Source organism: Mustela nigripes, chromosome 5, assembly GCF_022355385.1.
Source record: "Mustela nigripes isolate SB6536 chromosome 5, MUSNIG.SB6536, whole genome shotgun sequence".
Lineage (NCBI taxonomy): Eukaryota > Metazoa > Chordata > Mammalia > Carnivora > Mustelidae > Mustela > Mustela nigripes.
The window spans coordinates 120,829,415-120,846,673 of NC_081561.1; the positions used below are offsets into that span (position 1 = coordinate 120,829,415).

At 33.1% G+C, this 17,259-nt stretch overlaps 1 protein-coding gene across 3 annotated transcripts in view; it reads left to right on the forward strand.

Moving 5' to 3' along the window:
• The window catches only part of GRIK2 (glutamate ionotropic receptor kainate type subunit 2), a 638,217-nt gene that overhangs the window by 511,661 nt on the left and 109,297 nt on the right, over positions 1 to 17,259 (forward strand). For all 3 annotated transcript variants that reach the window (XM_059401117.1, XM_059401116.1, XM_059401114.1), the window contains exon 13: positions 1,276 to 1,493. In XM_059401117.1, the coding sequence (XP_059257100.1) occupies positions 1,276 to 1,493 (218 nt within the window). The remainder of the gene's footprint in view (positions 1 to 1,275; positions 1,494 to 17,259) is intronic.

Here is a 17,259-nt window from a genome sequence, read left to right on the forward strand (position 1 = left end):
TGCTTTTTAAGATTTTGTCTGTTTGTTTGAAATTACAAGAGTAAGATGAACTGCAGTATAAGGTGGACTGTTTTGATATATTTCAGTTCTGATACCACTTCTCTTTAGTGCTAACATGAATGATTGGTTGTAGTTTTCCTTCTGTCTAAACATGTGTTATGGTATTGCATCAGTGATTATGTTGAAGATGCGACTACAAAACAAATCATACAAAGCAGTCCGTCTTTGCTTCATTCCATTTTACTCAAACCCTATTCAAAATTAAGTAATTGGTAGCCAATGCTTTCTTGATTACAGATTCAAAATGATTAAAAGTGTATAGCAATATATTACATAAATCCATAAATTTTGTATACTTTCCTTATAAAAAAAATCATACATGCTGATGTGGATTGATTTCAACATTTAGACTACAAATAGTGTGTTTAATGTAAACAATGTGGTAAAACCGTAAGACTTGATTTTAAAATTGTTAGGATTTTATTTTATAATATAAAGTAATTAAAATTAATAATAATCAAAAGTAAAATAGAACTCTCAGATCCCATGCTTTTATTAATACCATGAGCAGGCAACTCCAGCCATGTTTGTAATATATTTATGAAACACTTATATATATGTAAAAATAAGTTTGTGACAATTTAACTGTTTATTCTTATTCTGATTCTTCTCATTGAGGCTAACTATAGTGATGGGAGACATTTGTTTATACAAAAGGAAATAATTTACTACCTTATTTTAAAACAAACCTGGACCCAAACCCCATATCTCAAGGAACGTAGGTAATTGAAAAGCGTTTTTGTAAACATAACTTTTTAAAATGGCAAGATAAATAAAATTTATGAGCTTTCATGCACAAGACAAGTGAAACTTTACATAAAGCTTGTTAAGAAATGGATTTGAACATATGTTAAATAATTTCTTCTAAAACTGAAGTAACTAACAGTAATATGAAAAAGTATACAAGTAGTTTATAAACTAGAGAGATTATTTTCTCCCTTCCAGTGTTATTTTTTATAAACGTTATTACAAATTAGTTTGTATTGTCTCAGTCTCCTGCCACTATACTTTAAGTGTCCTAAGAGACTGTTTATTATCTGAAAGCAGCCTCTGCTCTCCCAGTGGTTGTTGCTTGCTTACTAAAGCACTATGTGAACCTGTGATTTAAGCTTTTACTACACAGTGATTCCATTCTGCCACTATGACCAAAAGTATCTGACTGCTGATCGAATTCTCTGTATTCGTTTCACCTCCCCCCACCCCGATCTCTGTTAGGTTCTGAGCTCATGCCCAAAGCGCTCTCCACCAGGATAGTGGGAGGCATTTGGTGGTTTTTCACACTTATCATCATTTCTTCGTATACTGCTAACTTAGCCGCCTTTCTGACAGTGGAGCGCATGGAATCCCCTATTGACTCTGCTGATGATTTAGCTAAACAAACCAAGATAGAGTACGGTGCGGTGGAGGACGGTGCAACCATGACTTTTTTCAAGGTATGTCCTTCTGATTGTCTACACTTTATGTATTAAAATGACAGAGTGAAAAGAAACCTTTCTGTCTTAATGAATGTGTATAGCAATACTGTTATTTGTGCCGAATAATCAATAATGTGTACTTTGGGGCATAGAGAGGTATACAGCTAAATATATGGTTATCAAGGCAAAACATTTCAATACTTAAACAAGGAATTCAGTCCTTTCAAGGAGTTTTTGCTTTACAAGGATTTCCTTTTGGTTCAAAGGAAAATCTGTCCACAGTAACATGTTTTTCTCTCAATAAGGTTTTATCTTTGACTATAAATATATATATATATATAAGTATATGTAAATATAAAATATATTAACATAGAATTAATATGATGTGTATATTAATGTAGTGTATTAGTTATATATTAATATATTTACCAATATATGTATATTAAGTACTAGTAGATTCAAACTTCATGAGGCTTAGCTATTCCAGAAGAATAGAATGATTATATGCAAGAGTATTTCTCATACATACATTTCTTTCTGTTAAGGTGAGACACGTTTTACTTGTCTGGAAGCCTGTGGAAAAGAAGGAAAATAAATAATAGAAACAAGAAGAAATAATTCTTGTTTCCCATATATTCATCTGCCTAATATTTTGTAAGGCACAGAGTCTGAAAATGGGCTCTGCCCCTGAACTGAAGGTTATCAATGATTTCCAGAGGGACAGCCCTGTGGGATGCTTAAATGGACAGTGTCCTTTATCAAATTCCAGGCATATAGAGTGCCTTCCCCTCCTTTCTATTATTTCCTTTTTCTTACTCCAGCTGGTCTCACTGGCCCAAAGTAGTTTAAATGGGGAGATTCCACTTCAGGGAGTCAGTCTTACTTCATAAGTCTTTTTATATTTTACCAAGTCCTTTTAAGTTCTTTGTAGGTTGGGCAAAAATTATAAGCATTGGTATTTTCCTTCACTGTTCATATAAGGGATTGGCCATTTAAGTATGTGGAAGTGGTACAGTTTTTTTTTTAAATAATTGACTCAAGCTATAAAATAAATTCTTTCATCAAACATTCATCAAGTACCTATTGAATACCAGAAATGGCACTACATGTTGGTATTCTAGAGCAAAGAACATCTATTTCTCACTTTCAAGAAGATTATAGTTTAGTTGGACACAAGGAGGACTAAATCAACAATCATGGAACTTGGTTTTATGTGACTTAAAACAGCAAATTTGCCAAATAATTATGTAGTTTTCATTATACAAATTCCTACTAAACTAAATCAGATTTTATTTTGGAGTTCTGGAGGACACTGAATATCCAAAGAATGAGATAGATTGAGTGTTTAATCAAATCTATGTAATTCTTAACATTTAATTATTTTCAAAGTGAATTTCTCATATGACTAGATGAAAACTTGAATATGTATTTTACATTTAACTGCAAAATCATTATTATTTAATCACATTTATTGAATAACCTAATATGAGCACAGTATTATGATCAGTATAATGCTATTTGACTATATTAATTGGAATTCATCAATTTTTCTCTGATTGGATATTCAGAATTGATTGAGATAGCTTTCCTTATATAACTTTTTTTTTTTAAAGAAATCAGCTGTTGAAAATGCTAATACACATTGTCACTATCAATAAACTTGTAAGGAGTGAATATATGATGCATTAAAATTATTACAGCTTCTAAGACTTTGGAAGAAGAGTTTGTCAAATAACACAAAGTGCCTAAAACCAGTGAGTTTTAGTGAGTATTTCTGTTTCAAAAATACATCAGAAACAAAAAAATACCAAAACATCAGAGTTTTTATTTCATTTTTATTTTCCAGAAGCCTCAAATATCTTGTTTTGAAGCCCTTTTATTCTATGAGCTAGGTTTATCTCTGGAAAATCACTTTGAAAAAAATTCTTTTTTTCTTAGCTTTAGGTTTATTTTCTCCCTTTTTTGTCTTTTCAAGCTTTTCAATTTTCTCCTCTTTCTTTTTAAATTTTTTAAATTTTAATTTCTTTAGTCCAATTACTCTTCAGTGTTAGCGTCATTCTCCCCTACTTTGACTTCTCCTTGCTATTGACTTCTCTTTTCCCTCTTTCATCTCTTGTTTTCGCTCTCACAGGCAGGGTTACCTCTAGCACCAAGAGAAAATTGACATAGAAGCATTTCCTGTTTCCAACAGCACAGACGTTCTTTCTGTAGAATTAAGGCCTTCTGAAATCTACAGTCACAATAAAAACCACACAGTGTTAATCACTAAGTTGACAATTACCTTATGTTGATAGCTTGACCGACCACATACTGAATTCTTACTATTGAAATCAGTAAAAAGAGATTTTAAAAATCACTAGATGTTGATTTTTCTTTACTTATTTAAGTATACCCTTAAATGATACTAATTTCAACTTCATTTTTTAGTTTATTAAATTCTACACTTATACCAGCCATGGGCATAAAATTTTTAAAAAAATATTCCCTAGCAATCTGGAATTGAAGTAATTGCGTGCTCATTTCACAACTCTGCAATGAACCAGGGAGTAGTCTGTGTATTCTATTTACATTTGATACCATTCTTTTATTTCTTAATTAACGGCAATGCATGCAAACACTCTAGGAAGAACCCTTAAGGCATTGATTTCTAAAGGAATTTCCATCTTGTTTTTACAAATTTAACAAGACCCTGCTGTTAGTTAATTGTTCTGGAATGCTCAGTTCCAGAAAATTATTTTAAAGAATGGTATAGTTTTGTTACTACAAGCAAGAAGAGCTGGCTCAAGATACCTGGTCTAAAAGGGGTAAGTAAGTCCTCAGTATTGCAAAAACTGAGAGTCATGTGTTTCTACAGCTTCAATAATTATTTTTCCAAAGAACATGCTTGACTTTGCTTATTGAGCTTATGTGTATATTATCTTCCAGAAGAGTTCTTTCTTCTTTTCTTTTAGATCCATTACACTCCACATACATTCTTCCCAAGGATGAATGTAAAACCATTACTGGTAAAATAACTCAAGCAGATGGGTAGTTCTTCCAGTGTTATTCCATGTAAACAGTAGAAAACTGTATGACATCACCAGGACATGCTTAATCATATTTAAATGATAAACTAACTGAAGGCCCAGGGATTTTATTGAAACACAATAAAGGAGTTGTCAAAGCTTCCTTCTTAGAATCTGGGAACGTGGGTGGAGTACAACTGAAATCTTGCCCAGGGCTAAACACTCTACTGGATGTTATCAAGCAACAAGCACATTCTTTTCTCCCTGAAGTATAAAGATTAAAAGAATGAATACATATAGAGTACATGTTCAAAAATAACTCAGCTAGAGCCTGTAGATGTGATGACTTCTTTTGAGAATCCCTGGATTTTCAAAGTGAGTCATATGTTTTACAAAATGATGGTGAATCACTTATATTTCTCTGTAACCCATGATTCACATTTTCCAATTTTTACAAATTCTCTCTCTGACTTTGATCAACTGAAGTCTCTGGCTTGTTGCATGTACTAATACAATCTGTCCTTCCGAAAAAGGTCATATAAAGGAGATACATGTTTTCTTTCATGGTTATTATTTAAAAGCTCTGCCACATATTAAAAGTACATTTGAATAGTATCAAATATCTAAAGTAAATCCCTCAATACTTCTAAAAACATAGGCTATGATTTAGAATAGTTTCTACCAATGAAAGAAAAACTGTAGAATTGGAAAAACTGGAGCTTACTTCCTGGTTTCACCGCTTATTGGCTGTGTTTTGATAAAATACTGTTCCTTGTAAACCACGACTCTTCATTTCTAAATTGGAATGACTAACAGGACCATTCTTACAGTATTCTTTGAATATTAAATGAAAGCTCTACATGATATGTTAACCACCTAGTTAAAGCTTGACAGATGTTATATATTAGCATTACTAAAATACATGGCTAATTAAAAATTTTCAGAATTTAGGATGATTTTAAACATAATGAAGTTAATTATATTTCTATGACCCACAGTAGGATCAATCATTTCAAAAAGAGATCACATCATATTTATCTAATTGAAATTGCTTCAGTCTTCTAATTATTGTTCTCATGAAGAAGATGTAATTTCATAAGTGAAATAAAAAAACTATTGGAAGCTCTTTTCTAGACTGCGTATTTTGAAAACGTATATTGAGGTGCAACTAGCAATTCTTTGTAGAGTTTATTGCAAATCGTAGATAAAGGAAACTATAAAAATGTTTAATATAAAAAATGTTTATCCTTAATTCTTTTTGTTTATCCTAATTTTAACTTTTTTTTTTAACCCAATGATCAAGATGTTCTACATTAGCCAGTGTTGCCATATATCTGATGTTCTTAATTACATCATATGGATGTTTATTTGTAAGATACCAAGTTTTTATTCCAGAAACACTTACTGATCATCTCTTATGTGGTAAAAATTGTGTTAAATCTTAGACATATATCCTACATCTCCAGGCACCTCCTAATACCTGTCCATTCTATTTCCTACATATCTACTTCTTTCACTACTGTTCTGGTTCAGAAGACTAGTATCATCTCTGACCAGTATCTTGTAGAACCACTTAACTTCCCCCCCCCCCCGCCACCCCACTCCAGTTTTCTTCCTGTTGTTCTCTCTAGTGCTACCAGAGTGACTTAAAGTCCTCCAAAAATTACCTTCTCCCCTTTGCTTTCGGATATAAACCTAGCTCCTCAGTGTGTTTACAAGATACCTCATGGGTGGACAACTTCGTATTTCATAGGCACTCTCACACTTGAAACTATAGCTGAACTGTTGAGTTTTAAGCTCCAGGTTGTGCCACAAATACATGATGCATCTGCTTCTCCAGTGCCTGCTATGCATTTAATTAATTTATTTATTTTACACTTGTCCCTTTCTATCAACCTTATTGGTTATATTCTCTATTCCTTAAGCCCTAATTTATACTTCATTTAACCCAGCCAAATATTCGTGATCCTTCCTATACCCATATCTACCAGGTTCTGGTAAGGTAATCCTCCTTTCTATTTTCTGAGTACTTTTTACTTCAGTTCTCATTAAATCTTCAACCTAAGCTGTCTGCTTGGTTTCTATTTCTACACTACCCGGTATAGCAGCAGGGCAGGGACTGACTCTGTATCCCTCATATTGGTATCTCCTGTTCCCTGCACAGGCTTTGCATATGGTTTGGACTTTATTAGTTACTGAGTGCTACAGAAATGTTGCTTAAAAGGCAATGAAAAACTTGGTGGCATGTAACATCAACCTTTATTTAGCTTACAAGTCTGTAGTCCTATTTCTAGAAACTTGGAAGCCCAGAGATTTGGTACATTTTGAACAGAATTATGAAAGCTATAACCAAGGGATTTGTAGTATCAACAATAAAAGTCATAGCTAAAGGTATCATGGTATAACCATCATTACATAGAAGAGCTCAATGCATTAGTCATTTTGGCTCATGCACATGCCCTCAACTGTTTGATCATATTAAATTTCTAAAATGTTTGGTTTAAGCCATTGGGGCAGATATAACTACCATGTGTTCTTTATGATCTGCTACTTATTCTGAGTTTATCAGTTCATTGGTCTTCTAAAATTAAATTATTTTATACCAGCATGACTGTGCTTTTGCCAATACAATTTCTGCTAAACATTTGTGACCTTTAAATATATCCAGTTGAGTCCACTTATAATCTAAAGGCATTGCTCCAACTTTTTTAGAGGTCTTAACACATCAAGCAACATACTTAATTTGTTCTTTAATTACAGACTGGCACCACGTTGAAACAATCTGGAGAACTTTTACTGGCTTGAGACACTGAAGATTAGGAACACTTAAAAGTACCCAATGATGCAAATTCTAAGTCTGCTCTATCACCTCTAAGTACTGTTTACAAAGAACCCAGTTCTTTTAAATTATTTCTTTCCCCCTCTTCTTCTCTTCATTGTTCTTATGATTGTTTATACTCCATATCTTTCTTGTGCTACCTTATTATCCTATGTAGCTAAAAGTAACTAGCTGATACCTTGAATATTTTGTCACTTTGTCTAGACCTTCTTTGGCCAAGTCAAGAGATAATTAATGCATTTCAATCTTCCAACTTATTCTAAGGCACACTTTAAGAATATTATTTCCTCCTATATTCACAGATTCCCATTTTCCACTAATCATTTTGTTGCAATCTACCATGTGACCCTACATCAGTGTTACATGTTTAGGTTCTCTTTATGGCAGAAACTCACTTCTCTTACCAGTTCTGTCCAGTTGTCCCTTGGCACAATGACTATTGCATTCATTGATGGAAAACCTATGACAAAGGGTTTTAGATAGAACGCGTGATTATCTTCAAATGTTTGCTAATCTGCAGAGAACTAAAAAGGTTTTTTGTTTTCGTTTTTTTTTTCAAAATGTGTAGCCCTCTGTGGCATTTCCTTTGAACTTTAGGTTTAATGTCAGTTTATTTGGAAATGTAAGTTATAGTGTTAGGAATGCAAGCAAGTGGATTAATCCATCTGGAGGGGAAATTTTATCTTTTGGTACTCAGCCACAGAGAGGGTTTTGTTTTGTTTTTCTTTGTGCATAGTCTCCCTCTTTGGGAGAACTCAAAGTACATTCTAAATGCCAGCTCATTAATCTTTACTGCAACCCCTGAGGAAGGTGGGAAGCAATTATCATTATGCTCATTTAACAGATGAGGAAACTGGGCCATAGAGAGGTTAAGTGACTTATTAATTATGAAAGCAATAACCAAGGGACTTGTAGTATCAACAATAAAAGTAATAGCTAAAGATATCATGGCATAACATCATTACTCAGAAGAGCTAAATGCATTAGTCATTTTGGTTCATCCACATGACCTCAACTGTTTGATCATATTAAATTTCTAAAACACTTGCATTAAGCCATTGGGGCAGATATAGCTGTCACATGTTCTTTATAATCTGCTACTTATTCTGAGCTTATCAGTTCAATGGTCTTCTAAAATTAAATTATGCTAGGGTGACAGTATAGGTTTGTAAGCCTGAATTGCTTGTGTGGCTTGCCTGTAATGATTTTTTGAAAGCTTGAGTGATTTTTGCTTCTTAAATGCCAAAAGAACATAAGTAATTTTCGAGCTGAGAGATAGAATGTAAAAAAAATTGGCAGTTTACAGCATATACTTTATAAATGGATTTAGAAACATATACCATTCATTAGACTTTCTCATATTTTTCTTTATTTGCACAAACCATAATTTATATTTGTTTTTTTTCAGTTGTGAAAATATATTTGCTGTGAAGAGTTTTACAGATTGGAGAAGTAAATTTTCAAAATGACATCTATAGTTACTTTACACATTGAAAACCGGTTTTCCAAAAGGAGTGTTTAGTTTCCTCTTGCTATATTGGCGATAAAATATTCTGAAAGTCCATATATGTATGCATAAAATTGAACTATTAGTTTACGAAGATGAGAAAAATAATCTGAAATGACTTGAAAGGACTTTATTTTTTATTGAGATATAACTGGCATCAACTTATGTAAATTTAAGGGGTACATGTTGATTTGATAAATGTATGTATTGCAATGTGATTATCACTATAGCATTGCTGACATCACATCACATAATTATCATTTCCTTTTTGTAGTGATAACAATTAAAATCTAGTCTTTTAGTAACTTTAAAGTTTATAGTACAGTATTGCTGACTATATTCCCGATGCTGAACTTTAGATCTCCAGAACTTATTTTTTAAATACCTTTCGTATTCTATGTAACAAATTCCCAGTTAAGTATGATCATCACAAAGAAAGTGTAGAATAACTATTTATCTGCACATAGATAGTAATTGGGTATGTCTTTCATAGTGTATCCAATTTATTGTTATACATTGTCTAATCATTTTCCACCACATATCCAGCAGGGATTCTTTGACAATATAATAATTAGAAATTCATTATGCTACTACCTCAGTAAGTACAGGGATTCTTTCTTAATTACTTGCTTGTATAAGGGTTGCCATGTCTAACTTGCCACACAGTTTTGCTTTCAAGTCATTTTTTTTCTTTTTTAAATTTGGGGTCAATTTATGCTTAGTAGTGACACTGCCTTTTTCTCCTCAATAATCTAGATCTCAAATTTCAGTTTTGGGTCTTACCTGGGAGATATTGTCTCTGAGCCTAAAAACCAGTTTAAAATGGAGTATTAGTATGAGCATATGTATACTGGCATACAAATTTTGTGACTAAAATTTTTTATTTGCCGATAGGTTGTACCTCCCTATGTTTGCAACTTAAATTCTAGACCATAGCCCAGCACAATTAGTGATACTATTTTATCAGGATCCCCAGTTAAATCCCTGCTTCAACTTATGCACTAGTCTTTTTTCCATCAAAATGGTAGATGTAGGTGTGCTATAACCAGGGGGACTGGTTAGCATGGGTGCTACATGGGAATATGGTCTTGTCTGTAATAGGCAATCACATTATTCTCACAAGCAAGAAGACAGCCTCGGTTTTTACATCATCCCTTTTTTGAGGGATGGGGCTATTATGTTGTCCTGTTGGGTATATCATTCACGAAGTTTTAAAAATCCTTAAAATATCCATACATTTAAATCAGTCATCTCAACTTGTCTGCCCATTAGAACATTAGAATCATTTGGGGACTTTTAGAGAATACTGAGGCCCAGGCTCCTCTCCAGGCTAAGTAATTAAAAATATCTTCAAATAACTTGCTTGCAAGTTACAAATTAAGTAATAATTCAGTGATTATGTAGAATCAATAGAAACTTTATTGTGAATTTTTTATTTCGTGTTTCAAGTTTGTGTATAATCTGGTTTATTATTTTGTTTTTGTTTTTGTTTTTGTGTGTGTGTGTGTGTGTGTGCTTAAATAAATAAAACAAAACCTGAAATCTTTATGTGATTGAACACCAGTGTATCTGGGCAGTCAATTTAAATTAGTGATTAATACTGTTACTATAATTTTCATCTGTCCAAATTAATGTTTTCTTCATTTTTAATTAAGCAACTTTTCTTGAAATCTGAAAGAAATATCTCAGCAAAGATTTTTGTAGATTTTTCTTTTTTTTTTCTCTTTTTCTCCCAAATATTTTTTTTCCTTCATTAATGATTTTAAGATATTGGTTGTTGGTGGTGGATTAATGTTGACATCAAGTTAAGTAGCAATATTTTAAAGTTGATATTTTAAAACTATTATTGTATTTTATTAGTATCTAATATTAGTCTTGAAATGAATATTTAAAATAATTCTTTATAATACATTTAATTTATTGGCATAGTAAGGGGGTTATTTTCACCCAAGGAGATTGTCTCCCTCCGCCCATTCTCATCTAACACACAATTTATTCTATGTGAGGCCCGATCCTATGTTTATTACAGGGATTTGCATAAGGCCTACAGGAAACCAACACCGTTTTACTATGTTCCCATTGCAAGAAATAAAATGGTGCCTTTGAGTAAAGCTGCTTCATCAGTTACTAGTTTAGCATGCCAAGTTACAGCTATCAATGGTGAAACAGCAGATGTGAAGGCTAGTTGGCATCAAAGCATATGAGTCGAAGACTTTCCTATGGGAAAGAAAGTGCTTCATTACACTTTATCTATACTAAGAACATTGGTTCTATCAAGCTGTCTGAAAATTAGACGATGATGGGTTTTATTACCTTAGCTCTGCCAGAGTGAATTCAATAGTTAAAGAGTAAGCGATAACACCATTTTGGGAATTATAAGAAGTGATTAGAGTTTCAAAGTATTTAAAGTTGGAAAGAGCAGCAACTTTTACCTTAGCTTCTCTAAAATGTCTGAGGGACAAAAGTTTAATCCCTTTCTAATGTTCAATATGTATCAGTGAAGCTTTGGGGGACTTTAATAAAAGAAAGAATTTTTGTGTTTGGCTGAACTGTAAAATCTGAAAAACAATGTTTTAATTGCCTTGAAAGGCAAGTGCATGAGGCTGTTGTTGTTCCAGGATGCACTGTGATTCTGTCTCTCTTTTGCCTTCCCTCCTCCACTCTCTGCAGGGACCACTCTTGCTGTTTGTCAAGTCGGCATGGCAGCTCAAACACCAGGTTGCACCTCATCAATCTTAGGAGAAAGGGCCCCACAGGGAGTGAGAAAATTCGAAAAGTCAGTTAATACAGCAATGTTGAGTTGGCATGTCAAGTACGGATAATGGATAATAGTTGTCACTATAAGAGTTTATAGCCACTGGTTAGGCAACAATTTGAAGGGGATTTGAGAAAGGCATATTTTTGGACATAAAAATATAGGCTTAGATAAATATAAAAATTGTTACTTCAAACTTAAGATGTTTATTTCTCAGATAAAAATAATTAAAATGAAAATTTCTCTTCTCCTATAGAAATTATAACATAAAAGCATCATTTGGTATTTCTAAAACCCAGTTTCTCTACTTTGTAAAGTCTTTGAGAAAAAGTATATTAATTGGAATTGTGGCTAAGAAGTATCTATTAATCATGCTTAGTGGGTTTTGTTTTTTTTTTTTTGGGTAGGGGGAATCCAACTTTAGATAACATATTCTCTTTCTAGGTTGTCAGTTAATTACAGATTGAATACTGTGGAACTTGTACTTAATCCAGAATATCCTTGGCAGTTAATGCTGATTTTTCATGCACCGTGATGTCTTTTGTGGGGGAAAGCTATTTTTTGTTGTTGTTGCAAATGCACTTTAAACTAATTAGTGTCTTCGGTCAGCTGAATATTCTTCTGTTCATTTGTTTTCCTACTTCTTTTCCAAAAGTGCTAATGGCAATAATACCACTCTGCTCTTTGATATTAAGAGCTGATTAAAGACATCATATGGTCATTGACTTGGTTCTTCCATTATACCATAAAACAAAATGAAGTATACTATTACTTACTGCTGCTGCCATGTTTGATGTTCAAACTTTCAATTAAAGACAAAAGTTTTTCCACCTTGGCAGCAAGCAAAATATAGGGTCATCAGCCCTTCAAATAGTCAAAGACCTCATTACTTCATCCCACATAGTCACAAGTAACAAACATAACTCATAAAGCATTCTTTCTTTTTTCTACCTTTACCCTACTGTGACAGAGATTGGAAAAAGGACAAAATAAACTTTAGAGCTTATTCATAGATGTTGATAAAATGAATGCAAACTGAATATAATATTCAAAAATATTCCTTTTAAAAATATAACTAGAGTGCTGTGACTTGTGTGAGACTGATGAATCACAGATCTGTACCCTTGAAACAAATAATACATTATATGTTAATAAAGAATAACTAGGTTAAATATTAATGCTAAATGTCTTAGTCATAAAGAAGTCCTATTCTGGAATAATTCAGGCTCTTTATGTTGATATTATTGACTGAAGCAGTTGCTAAATGTCTAGTGCATACTGGTGAGCACTTTCATTGACATCCTATATTCAGAGAAATTCCTTAACAGTTTCATAAGGAAAGAAATTTCCAGATGAGTGAATGTGTCTACATGTGTATCCATGTACATGAGTGAGTGTGTCCTATAGGAAAAAGATATGTTACCTTAATTGGAATTAAATTGTGAATGATTACATAATTTATCTTTCTTATACCCAGTTTCCATATTAAATCTGTTTTAGTCGAAGAATAGTTCAGGGTTGGCAATAAATTGTAATTTATTTTTCCTGACAGCATTTGAATAATACTTTTGATTATTATTAGCCTATTGTATATACCATAACACTAGTGGAGTTCAGTGAAAAGATTTGATTATCTCTAAAAGTAGGTGTTTCCTTTATTAAATATTGTAATTACAGCTAATTGGAGGTTACACAATAAATTAGTTTGCTTTGTAGGTCCCTTGACTGTTTTCAGAACAAAATGAGTTTATGTTTCATTTTAATTTAGTACAAAAACAATTAAATAAAGACCAAATAATTAGAAAGGAGAATTAATAATGGTTATAAAGATTGTTGAGTCAATACAATGCAGCTTTACAAAATGTTTAAAAGCGTAAGCTAGGTTGTGTCGTGAAATCATACGTCTGTCACTCACTGGGGATTTATTTAACCTCTCCAGACTTTTTATAGGTAAACTGTGGTGTGATCTTATGTCTTATAAATTGTTCACATAAAGCACTAAACATGTGATAAACTCCCAGTATGTACTTACTGCTATCCTTGTTTTAAGGACCTTAATAGTTGAATTGTTAAATTCTGTACCAGGTGAAACCATTTCCCTCACTATGAATGCTTGCATTCCTGGAAATACATCTAGTTTACCTATGGTCAATGCCAAAAATCCTATGGTCAAAAACCTATGGTCAATTGCATTTATGATTGATTTGTGATTTGATCCTTACTGTAGATTTTTTAAAAAAATATTCTAGATTACTCTATTTGCTGAAAAGATAAAAAGTATCGTGAATCAAGTCACACCTATTTATTATGTATCATCTTTTAATTAATATCTTTTTATTAATGGACTTTCTATTAACACGTGAGATTTACTTTGACAAACAATTCATGCTCAGAATTAATGCCTAAAAGAAGAGAAACTCCCATTTTAAATTGTTCTTCCTTTCCATAAATATTAACCATTGTAATTTTAACAAGTTTCTTTTTCTCGACCAGGGTGGCTCAGTCATTAAGCTTCTGCCTTCTGCTCAGGTCATGACCCCAGTGTTTTGAGATGGAGCCCTGAATGGGGCTCCCTGCTCAGTGGGAAGCCTGCTTCTTCCTCTGGCATTCCCTCTGCTTGTGTTCCCTCTTTTGCTGTGTCTCTCTCTGTCAAATAAATGAGTAAAATCGTTAAAAAAAAATAATGCATATACTCATGAGAACTAAAGAATTTTAGGAAAACAAAGAAAAAAATGCCAAAGTCTAACCTGCAAAGGTAAATCTTAATATCCTGCAACAAAAGTCTCCAGTATTTTCTCTATGGCTATATATATTTTTAAAAGATTATTTATTTATTTGAGAGAGAGAGAGAGCAGGACCAAGCAGTGATGGAGCAGGGAGGGAGTCAGAAGGAGAGGGAAAGCAAGACCCTCTGCTAAGCGGGGAGCCCATCACAGGGCTTGATCTCACAACCCTGAGATCATGGCCCAAGTCTAAATTAAGAGTTGGTTGTTTAACCAGCTGTGCCACTGAGGTGCCCCTCTCTCTGGCTATAGTTTTATCTCATTGATTTTTTCTTTCTTGTTTCAGTGTTAAAGACTTCAAGACTCTATATAGATTTACAAATATCATATTTTCATTGAACACAGGTACTGATGCTTTTTTCAGGAGTATGCTTTACAGATTCATTATCAGTAAAATAGGATTATAAGAATGTTCTTATGATACTTTCAGAAATATTTTTTTTTCTTGAGATAAAGTCTACAACAGAAAGCCTTTTGCTAATTTCCAAACCCATTCACCTAGTCGCTGCAAACTTTCAAAGTATGTTTATATATAAACTCACACATATAGCAAAGAAATAACTTATAACTTAAATATTTAAGATATCAAATGAGATATTCGTTTTTAGTGTTCATTGCATTAAAATATCAAAAATTTAATGTTTTAAAAATATTTAATTTAATAGATGTTTTTAATCAAACCTTGAAGAATAATTAGTAGAGAGATGATATTAAGGTTATCTGTTTAGGTTTCCTAATACAATCTTGTCTTTAAGTGAAAAAGAAAAAAATCTGGTATTTAAAATATATAGGAGTAGCCATGAACCTTTTTCAGTTAAGCTATATTGGTATAGATTTTGAAGAATGATTATAGAAATATCTTTCTTTACATTAGTTGCAGTTTAGCTTTGCCATGTCTATAAATGAGAAAGAACATTTGCATGGTTGTACTCTCATTAAGAATTTGCATTGAATGTTTTGGGGTTGGAATTCAGTTTCTCAGTTATACTGGGATGCCCAGGACCTACACTGGTATCAGGGAAATTTATGTTAGTTCAATTCTTTAAGTATTCTTATATAGATGTTTTTGCTATATTGGCCTCCTCTCCAACACTGGAAGAAAATAACCGAGCCTAACTCTAAGAAGTAGAATTTAGTGGAGTGAATTGGGTATCCATATTGTCAAAGTGAAAGGAAGTGACTAAGATGGCCATGACCAAGGAATAATCATGTTTAAAAACAACCATTTTTAGTTCTACCTGATACCTTTAGGAAGATGTTTCATAAAGGATTCCCCAATTTGATGATGACAATGATGATGATGAAATTGAAGATGTTGATGTTCATGACACAGACGGCCCGGGAATCCAGGGAAAACTCGAGAGCTATTTATGTCTGTGAATTACAAACAATAGAGATTACTTTAAGAAAACCAGGAAAATTTATTCACAAGGAATCAAATAAGTTAGCATTAGCAAGAGGATAACTTCCAAAGTCAGAAAGACATCTTTATTTGAAGGTGTCTGAAAACTAATTTGGTGGCAACAGGAATCCTGAGATCATGGGATGTAACCTTTGTCGTAATGAATAAACTCGTGCATGAGAATCAAGTCTGCTAGATCGCTTTCAGAGCTGCTTTCTCTCTGGGGCCCAATCATTGCAAGTTGCCACTTCCATTTACTTTACCCTTATGCTGTAACATGCATAATTCTTAGAATAACACTCTTACAGCGAGAAGAACAAAATTAATTAAATGTTAAAAATAATAATGGTAGCTAAACTCTTCCTATATCTTTCTGTGTGTATTGTCAGTAGACATGCAATAGCTATCTTACCGTCCTTCTTCCTTATCCTTATTAGCAATGGTTTCTTTCCAAATATCAGGCCTAATTTATTGTCCCTGCTTTATCTTGAAAATAAGGTTGTAGTGATTTGCCGTGACTACTTCAAGAAAACTTGCGCATTTTGCTTGTACTTCTTTCTTTGATTTGGGAATACTTTTAACAGTGTCAAGATCGGAGGCTTGCTACAAAACTCTTCAAAGAAATATTACTCTCAGGGTGCCTGGGTGGTGCAGTGGGTTAAACCTCTGCCTTGGGCCCAGGCCATGGTCTCAGGGTCCTGAGATCGATCCCTGCATTGGGCTTTCTGCTCAGGAGAGAGCCTGCTTCTCCCTCTCTCGCTGCCTGACTCTCTGCCTCCTTGTTATCTCTCTCTCTTTCTCTATCAAAAATAATAATAATAAAATAAAAAGAAATATCAGTCTCTCAGGCTAAGACATAAGACTGGAGTTCTGTTTTGTTATGGCTTTTATAAAGTGTGCATGACTGTTAAATACATAGAATGTGGCTAGTGCAACTGAGGAACAATTTTTTTTTTAAGTGAAGTATAATTGATACATAATGTAGTAGTTTCATATGTACGACATAGTGATTAGATTCGTGTATGCATAATGCTGTGGTCAACACAAGTCCAGCTACCCCCGTCACCATACAATGCTATTACAGCACCATTGACTATACTCCCTATGCTGTACCTTTATCTCCATTATTTATTCTATCTGAAACTAGAACAAAATTTTAAATTTTATTTAATTAATTTAATTGAAAATTTGAACTTGAGGCAGTGTGGACATATTCCCATTAAACATGAAATTATGTATTCATTTTAAATTTTTCATCATGTTAAATGTTGTATTGTAGAGCATGTGATCAGTGCCTGTGTCATTTTTAGTAGGATTCATAAACTAATCAGTGATTGCAGTTGCAATGTAATGACCCAGTTCAAGTGATTTCTTCTGTGTACAGATGTAACATTGTAATGTGTTTAGCAGTTTATGCACTGACCTAAGTTACAGTAATACCTATGTAAGCCATAACTGGCAATTAATCTGAAATATAGGGGCGCCTGAGTGGC